The sequence below is a fragment of the Lactuca saligna genome, chromosome 2 (genome assembly GCF_052625555.1).
Source record: "Lactuca saligna cultivar CGN05327 chromosome 2, ASM5262555v1, whole genome shotgun sequence".
NCBI lineage: Eukaryota > Viridiplantae > Streptophyta > Magnoliopsida > Asterales > Asteraceae > Lactuca > Lactuca saligna.
This window is the reverse complement of record NC_136418.1, coordinates 27,828,365-27,838,236: the sequence shown is the minus strand read 5'-3', so window position 1 is coordinate 27,838,236 and position 9,872 is coordinate 27,828,365. Positions and strand designations below refer to the sequence as shown.

The 9,872-nt window shown below is 32.4% G+C and overlaps 1 protein-coding gene across 1 annotated transcript; it reads left to right on the top strand.

Annotated features, from left to right (window-relative positions):
* The first annotated feature begins 7,024 nt into the window (after nt 1–7,024).
* On the top strand, nt 7,025–9,428 carry LOC145030825 (protein HEADING DATE 3A-like). Its single transcript, XM_078979249.1, has 4 exons — nt 7,025–7,298; nt 7,407–7,468; nt 8,087–8,127; nt 8,957–9,428. Exons 1-4 carry the CDS (start codon nt 7,098–7,100, stop codon nt 9,178–9,180), a joined length of 528 nt encoding a protein of 175 aa, XP_078835375.1. The 5' UTR covers nt 7,025–7,097; the 3' UTR covers nt 9,181–9,428.
* Nucleotides 9,429–9,872: the final 444 nt, after the last annotated feature.

Here is a 9,872-nt window from a genome sequence, read left to right as displayed (position 1 = left end):
AAGGTACATAATATATATTTTTTGTTAGACAAAGAAATATAATTTTTAATTCATGTCACTATTGAATTCTTTTGTATTGCGATAGACTTAAATACTTAGAGTAAATTACACGGATGGTCCCTATGGTTTGGTGTAATTTGCGCGTTTGGTCCCTAACTTATTTTTTTAATTCGGAAGGTCCCTATTGTTTGTTTTTGTTACGCACTTGATCCCTATCTTACCTAAAAAGACTATTTTGCCTTTCATTTTTTAAACTTATTTAAATAAACGCAACCCTAACCCCAACCATTCACTTTATCTTACCTACCCTAACATTTTTTTCTATTTAAATAATAGTATTTTTAGCTAAGATAGGGACCAAACACGTAACAAAAATAAACAGTAGCGATCAAGCGTGTAACAAAAACAAACAACAGGGACCTTCCGAGTTAAAAAAATAAGTTAGGGACCAATCACGCAAATTACCCCAAACCATAGGAACCATTCGTGTAATTTACTCAAATACTTAAAGATGGTTAAAAATCTCTAACAATGATACTTAATCCAATTACTTAGGTTAAAAATACAACCGGAGATGCAGACATATATTTGTACGGATCATAATTTTAAGCAAATGCATCATTATTCTCGTCAACACATCCGTTGGAAAAAATTTAATAACTATTATGATCACCAAGAAATTAATGTATATATATATATATATATATATATATATATATATATATATATATATATATATATATATATATATATATATATATATATATATATATATAGAGAGAGAGAGAGAGAGAGAGAGGTTCCGTTGAGATTAAAAATAAAATACAGATCTCGAGATTCAACCTCAGCCACGTATTTCACATCTGCCGTAATAACCTTCCGGCGTACCGGCGCGACAGGTCTGGTATAATCATAAATGATTACACAGCGCCACCAATTCCTTTATCCTCCGCCACCACCCCCACCACCATAACCACCAACGCCAGCACTCCTACCACCACCTTTAATACCAGCCGACCTAGGGATGGCAAAAAAACCCGAACCCGACGGGAAACCCGAAACCCGATCATTTCGGGTCGGGTAACAGATCGTTATCAGGTTTTTTATCGGGTTCGGGGCAGGGAGTGGGTTATCCTCGTCCCGACCCGCCCCGCCCCGATTATATATATATATATATATATATATATATATATAATATGTTCAAAAAATTTTGTTGTTAATTGTACACGTTCAAATATAAAATACTTATCGTGGACAATTTCTTTAGTTATTAACAATCTGGTGTTAATGATCATTTTTATGTGTTTTGACGTATTAAACAAAACTTAAATCAAATAATTTTTTATATAACGTCCAATTTATTTTATTAAAGTGATGCATCATGTTTTTAATTTAAAAGAGTTGCTAGAACATTTATATTTTATAAGACATTGGGGTACCCTAAAAGAGAATAAAGATTTCGTTATCAGTTGTTGTAAACCCGATAAGATACCCGAAACCCGACGGGGAAACCCGAAACCCAATGGGGCGCCCCGATAAGATACCCGAAAGTTATCGGGGCGGGTTTGGGAATCCATGCCTCGCCCCGAACCCACCCCATTGCCATTCCTAAGCCGACCCCATCACTGTCACATACGTTACTTATACCACCGCTATCTCTGTCACCACCACTTTTTCTGACATCAACTGTTATAATCATATATGATTATTCAGTTTGTTAACAGACATATATGCATAATCATTTATGATTAGGCATATGTGTATACACATACATAGTCATATATGATTATACATCTCTACCATATAATATTTATGATTAGGCATAATCCGCTGTTGTCGGTACGCTGGAGCGCTAGAGCGGCAAGTAAGGAATACATGGCTGAGGTTGAATCTCAAGATCTCTCTCTCTCTCTCTCTCTCTATGTGTGTGTGTATATATATATATATATATATATATATATATATATATATATATATGGGAGGGTCATACGAAAATGCAAATAATTTACGAAAACGCAAAAACAAAAAAAACCTATGAAATTGTTCAACCTCAACATTACCTTTTTGGACAATAATTCATCTAAACTTTAAAATGCATGATGATAATCGATAAAAGATGAGAAATTGTGTCATATTAGCAAAATATGATTTTTAATATTTTTATTATGAAAACGTGAATTTAAAAATGGTTAAGGACGTAAAAATAAAAGTAATTATTCAAAACGTTTTTAAATCTATATTATCATGACACAATTAATGTAAACTTATTATCTTTAATTTATTGCTAGTAAATTTATTTTTTATAGTACATGTGTTTAATTTTTATAAGATAAAATTTGTTTTCGTGTTTTCGCAAAATATATTTTTTTCGTATGAACTTACTTATATATATATATATATATATATATATATATATATATATATATATATATATATATATATATATATAGGAAAAGTGAATATACCCTTAAGGGTATATAAGGTTAAGTACCTAAACTCACCATACTACATCGTTTTGTATCATATATATATATATATATATATATATATATATATACACACACACACACATTGTAATTGTCTAATGTTCTTATAATTCAACTTCTAAGTTGATTTCGTTAAAAGATTTTTATAAATTTCACATTTATTTTCCTCTTACATAATTTTCATTTTCAAGTATATTATATATATAGCCTAATTGATGCTCGTCGAAAATATGTGATGTACGAGGAAGATAATAATGAAAATTTGAAAATCTTAAAAGTAAATCAAGTTAAGGATTTAAGTTGAAGAACATTATAATAAATATATCAAACAAAACAACGTAGAATTTGAGTACCTAAGTTTATATATCTTTAAGAGTATATATTCATTTTTCCATATATATATATATATATATATATATATATATATATATATATATATATATATATATATATATATATATATATAATGGTCATAAAATATAATAATATCATTGGTGCCGATTGACCAAACATAAAATCATCATCTACTATCTAATAATAAATTTTAAAATGAGTGGTGAGTTAGTTAAAACGAAAGTCGTTGGGGGTAAAACGTCAAAACATAAATTGTGTATGGGCTAATTGTGCTGTAATAAAAAACTAATAAGTGCACGGAAGAAACAAATACCGGTGTTGTCGATAACCTAACACCCGGAAACCCTTCACAGCCTGCTCTTCACTTTCTCCGACACAGTAATAATGGCGGACACAGTACAATACAAGCTCGAGTGTATGGTGAATTATATCGATGACCTTGAGCGCCATGGCTTGTTCAGTGGAATTGTCGATTTGGTCAAACAACGCCGGAAGTCCCCTGCAGCATGATTACATAGCGTACATCGACTACGAGAAATCTCTCGATGCGCTCCTTCTCCTCCGTAAGAAAGGATTTACCGAAGAGATCTTCAACAACTTTGAACATGTAAGAACATCTCGTACTCCATTTATTTGAAGCTCTAACACATCAAATGACCTTTTTTTAACAAAAACCCTTTTTTTAAACCCTAAAACGTTGGTCTCTCTACGTGTTACCACAACTGAATCACTTGTTGATCCTCAATTGATTTCAGCATCGATGATATTGATTAGCTCAGTAATGTTTTTCTTATCTAAGTTCGTTGTATTAACTACGATTAGTTGAGTTTCTTTTGCTTTCTGTAAAGTTTTAATTGTTAGATTTCTGTTTTGCTTAGTAATTTGTTCTGATCTTTGCGAAGTCTGCATAGCTTCAATTCATCACTCACTGGTTCTGATTTTTGTTCCTGAATTGTAAATCAGTTCCAGATTGTTTCTAAATTCTGAATATGAATTCTTGCTGATTGTTTCCGAGATGCCTCTATATGGGTTTGATGATGCTGATTTTTTTAGGGTATTTGTGTATTTTCTAGATGGTTGTAACCATTCATAGCAATTCTTACACCTTGGAGATTTTTTCAAGCTTGTTTATTTTCGTCTATTCAGGAATGCAACAGCTAGTGATGAAGCTCTGGGGAAAATCTAGAGGCGTTCGTGCTCTATGGTGGAGTTATTGGAGTGATATGTTCTTCATATCACTTATAAAACATAGCTTCATAATCATAATATGTTTTTTTTAATGCATTAAGGAGAATCGATCATATGTATGCTCCAACTATCTGTGAAGAATCAGCTACCAATTCCTATTACAATATTTAAAAAAAAAAAAAAAAAAAAAGATGCATATATTCCTCCATGGATAATTAGTTGTAATGAAGTTTAATGGAGAAGCCATTAGTTCAAAAGTCACTTACGTTACCAAATTAAGTAGCCATGAAATATACACACTAGTTCTAGTAATGTTTTTGAAAAGAAAATATGACCAAGTTTCAAGATCATGGAACCACATTTATTGGAAGATAATATGATGTTTGATGTGAATTTATTCAAACGTTATCATTGAAATAATTGAGTAGTTTTTAATTTATAGCAATTACATCAACCTAGTCACTATCATCTTTTCTTGTATTTTTCTTATTATTGACCAATTTTTTTGGTCTCTAAGGACCACTTTTTTGATCACTATAGTCATTAATAGGGTAACAAAAACTAGAGGTATTTTTGTGGTCGCTAAAAGATTGAGGTTACTAATTGAATAAATAGCGACAACTTTCATTGATTAGTAACTAAATCTAATGACAAAAAGGTTGTCACCAATATAGTAACCAATATATTTTAGTCACTATTTTAGTGATGATGTATATATTCTGATCTCTATAGTGATGGAAAATTTTGGTCACTAAGTTGTTTGACAACTTCATTTTGGTCACTAATTAGCATTTTTTTTTTTTTTTTTGTAGTGTAAGAATATTAGAGATATGATATAGAGCGGAAGGAGTGTGTGTTAAACCTAAAAATCTCATTCTAACTTGTTATTTTAATATTAGGAAAAAAATTATATTAATTATAACTTTAATTTTTAATTATATATCTATATATCTTTTCTTTTCTTTACTTTACTTATAATTCTGTATGAAGTATCGGAAAGTTTTTAGGGTTGGTTTTATATGGACGTCCGAAATAGCACCAGCAACACTTAATTTGTCTTTAGATAAAGCAAAAATTTTTGATTTTTTTTTTCTATTATTGTGTCACTACCTAGCATATCATACAAAAGCTTAATTTTTCTAATCAAGTCTAGCTTATCAAAACAACGTTAACTAAATTGGTTACTAATAAAATAGTGTGCTCTGAACCTTCGATAACCTAGCTATCGTTATAAATTTCATATAAAATACTAGTTTGATACATTAATTAATAGATAACAGTAAAAATTATTACACAAAAACTCTAAAAAACAAAAGTCTTATATCATTGTTTGTCACATCAACAACGTACTTACAAAAGTGATAATCCTTTCTTAATCATACAGGGATTACAAGAATAATGACCAATAGTAGCGACAGAAGTCTCCTCTAAATGTCCCGAATGTCAGCACTAATACATCTAGCGGGGACTTGTCGGCGTTAAATTGTTGTCGTTGTTGGATCATCCCTAATGCCCCATTTGTCCTCGCTAATGTTTACCGTTGCCACTAATGCCCTCTCGCCACTAATACTGTTCGTCGCCACTAAAAGTGTCGCTGCTAATTGTAGTTTTCTCTTCTTTTTAGTTTTTTTGAAAACGTTCATTCCATATATAAAACAAACGTTTTAAAATTATAAAAACTCTTATAAAAAATTAAAAACGTTATAAAAACATATAACCAAGAACACATACTTACATACACAAATACATACATAATACACACACACACACACACACATATATATATATATATATATATATATATATATATATATATATATATATATATATATATATATATACAAAATATACATTCTACATACAAAAATTAAAATAAACATATATAGTACATGTGGTGGTATGTAATCCTGCGGAGAAGTGTGGTGGTGGACTAGTGGCGGTATTCCGGCAGAAGGACTAATTTTTCGGCCATTTTTCGGCAGACAACAACAAATTCCGGTAGATCTTCAACAATTCCGGCTAGTGAATAGGGACTGAAACAATCTGACACCACTAACAAGTATGTCACATAGGAGAAGATAAAGAATAAGGAAAACATAAAAGGAGTTGTTGTTAGGGTGGTTACCGAGAGAAAAAGTTCACAGAAGAGGGAAGAATGAGCTGAAAGGGGTTATATCTGCAAAGGGAATTAGCGGCAACATCTTTTAGCAGCAACAAAAAGAGTATCAACGCCAACATATAGAGTATTTTCAGTGATTAGGTTAGGAACAAAATCATCGGGTAAGGTTTCACTTCATATTTCGACGCAAATCTGGGTCGATTGGAATTACCGGCGACAACCACCTATAGGAGCGAAACATAACGCGAAAGTTACGTGTCGCTGCTAAAGGTGGTTGTCGCCGCTAATGTTCATTATTATACTTCTGACTTAATATTTTTGGAACCACAAGTCACACTAACCATAATACTTGTGAGATTCCAATTAGAGACCTAATTAATTACTGCTACTTAAGATACGTCATAATACGAGGATAAAACTTGACAAATCTGTCTCTCGGCGCCTCTATCCCTTAAATTTTTTTATACATTCCATCTACTGATTAGATGTGCCGGATCAATGGCGTTTATTTCTGTGATAAGATTACAAAATGCAATCCGATTCCAAGTGATAATGATACCTCTATCTATCTATCCAAATTACTTTAACCTTCGACTTCTAGAACTAACTAGTAGTTGAATTCTTGTTTCTGAATCTAAAGATAGAGTCCAACATGCTTTGGTAACCATATACTGTGTGAAAGAGCAAAACTTTTGACAAGTCTATCGATCACTCAGCCTTCGCCACTGGTCTATCTATCATAGGAGAATCATCAATATTTTAAATCGATCACATCATAAAGGGAATATGTTTGTGTGTGATTTACTTGTGGTGCCACACACTATGTTCTCCAATTCCAAAAAGAAAAATAAAAACCCTATAAATACCAACACTACTTCCATGCAAACCACTACAAGAACCAATCCGCTTTAAAGAAACACAACAATCTAAACCCAAATTCCAATTTTCATATGATGCCTAGGGAGAGGGACCCGTTGGTTGTTGGACGTGTGATAGGAGATGTTCTCGACAGTTTCACAAAGTCGATTAACCTTTCTGTATCATACAACGATAGAGAAGTTAGCAATGGATGCGAGCTAAAACCCTCTCAGGTTGTAAATCAGCCTAGGGTTGATATTGGAGGTGACGACCTCCGGGCTTTTCACACTTTAGTACGTTTAGTTTCCTTTCAATCTTAATCCTCCGTACTTCTTCTTTCACTTTTCTTTCTTCCAAATTCTCTCTTGTGAACTATTTCATTTACATTATTACCGTTTTAGGTGATGGTGGATCCTGATGCTCCGAGTCCTAGTGACCCTAACCTTAGGGAATACTTGCATTGGTAAGCTCCTTGTATAAGAAGACATTTATTTTGTGTGAAACGAAAAAAAAAAAAAAAAAATCCATTTATGTTTTTGGAAACCATTTTAGCAAATTTTGCAACATGGAATAAGTTTTTCAAAATGTGACAACATAGTGATAGACAATGGATTAATTGACCCCTTGATAGTGAGGGTTAAACCAAAATAATAATTTCTTTCATTTTGTCGTAATCTAAATTATAAAGGGCTTGGATCTAAACCCTAATCGGTAGCTAACATATAGCATGACAAAATGAAAGAAATTATAACCACAATGACCAACTTTAAAGAGAATAAAAAGTCTAGGAGCATATAAGTGGCTTTCATGGCTTTAATCTGGCTACCACATAAACAAAAAGCAAGCTCAGATATACAAGGTTCTCACTTCATTATTAAACTCAATGGTCAACCATCATTTATCACTATTGTTTTCTAGCTTTATTTTGATACCATGTTACTTCCGAAAACAACATATGTTTGTTTTTATTGTAAAAGTCGAATCTCAGATACTCTTTTCTACTTCATATTTAATGTTGCTTCTGATTGGTTTACTCGTTTGCTTTTTGTAATACTTTATTCTCTGCATGTAAACCACAAAGGTTGGTGACCGATATACCAGCGACCACGGGAGCACGTTTTGGTGAGTGTTTTGTTTTTTTATTTCACATCCAACCATTCATATTGTTCGTTGCTCCACTAGTTCTGAATTCATTTATTGCGGCTAATTGCACAAAACTTTAACAAAAATTCGCGTAAATAAAACTATACTGTGGTCAACGAACTCAATTTTTCCATGATTTTATGTGGATCGCTACTTCGTTTTAATTTTCTTATTAAGTATGGTAAAATGGTGAGCGAAGGAAGAGGTAATTCGATCGCTAATTTACATAACAATCCTCAAAGGTAGTGTGGTTTTGTTTTTCATAAGAATCCAAATTTTATTTTGATCATACGTATTCTTGCAAACAAGGGTACTATAAAATATTACTTTTCTGTTTTTTTATTATTATTGTAGTAATTATTATGAATCAATGTCACTGTCGTCTGTACAAGTAAAGTGAAATCTATAAGCAATATGCACTCGAAAGGACAGGAATTTCATAAAGCATTAACTTTTTAAGTCATCCAAGAATCTTTTCTGCCTAAAAGCAAAACAAAAAGATATCCAAACAGACACCTAATCAATCTCTAAATGATGTCAAATCTTGATTTTGAGACTAAAGCACGTATGAATTTTTATTCTCGTAACAAGCGATTCCTTAGAACATGTTGAAAGCCAAAACAAGATGGGGTAAGGCTCAATCTCCTACAAATATCTCCAGTGTGCTATAAACTTTAATTAATGTGATTAGATTCCCGGATCAAATGCCGAAAGCAACACTTTAAGATCATGTATTTTTGTTTGTTCTTTTTCTTGATTGTTATCTTTGTAGTGTAGGGTTTAATTTCATTCTTATAAATTTTTCTAGGCCAAGAAATTGTGTGCTATGAGAGTCCAAGGCCGTCAATGGGAATTCATCGCATGGTTTTTGTGTTGTTCCGACAGTTGGGTCGACAAACTGTGTATGCCCCTGGATGGCGCCAGAACTTCAATACTAAAGACTTTGCGGAGCTTTACAATCTTGGTTCTCCGGTGGCAGCAGTCTACTTCAACTGCCAACGTGAAAGTGGATTTGGTGGGCGAAGAAGATAAGATAAAAGCATGTTGATGGCATGCAATGACGATATAAGTGCATATGGATGGATTGCACACCAAATTATCACGAATCTTTCTATATAATATATGTTATATGTTATATATCAAAAGAATGTAACTAGGAACCATAGTCCTAAACGAATAAGAAAACTACGGGTGAAGTACGTAGTTGTAAGACGTAATAGAAATAGAAACGATAGAAAAATGATGAGTTGGAATGAAATAAATATACATCATTTTCATTATTGTTTACTGTGACATGTAAATACCAAGTATTATGGATTACATAGCTCGAAAGAATGGAATGGATCGGATAACTAAGGCCAAATAAATATTAAACATTAGCTAAATTTGGGTAAGTAATTAACATGTTTCAACGTAAAATTTGAGTTTAATATGTTGGTACGTGTTCGTTGTTGTCGCTAAAGGCATCGCCGGTAATACTATTTGACCACGATCCGCGTAAAAGTCGAAGATTACACCCTACCCATCGATCTTGTTGCAAATCCAAAGGCTTGAATGTCGTTTTATACATCATCAATAGTGGCCATATGGCGGCGACGGTGTCGCCGCTAATACTCTTATAAACAGATGGCGTCAAACTTCCCTCCACTCATTAGTCACCACTATTAACATTTTGTGGCCGCTAATACTTTGGACAAATAATACTCCCAATTTCTTTTGTTTTC

What these genes read in the sequence shown, in the direction of transcription:
- LOC145030825 (XM_078979249.1), top strand. Translation starts at nt 7,098, where the DNA reads ATGATGCCTAGGGAGAGGGACCCGTTGGTTGTTGGACGTGTGATAGGA. An exon ending in TCCGGGCTTTTCACACTTTA is followed by an intron (nt 7,299 to 7,406) that starts GTACGTTTAGTT and finishes TTACCGTTTTAG; the next exon opens with GTGATGGTGGATCCTGATGC. An exon ending in CTTAGGGAATACTTGCATTG is followed by an intron (nt 7,469 to 8,086) that starts GTAAGCTCCTTG and finishes TAAACCACAAAG; the next exon opens with GTTGGTGACCGATATACCAG.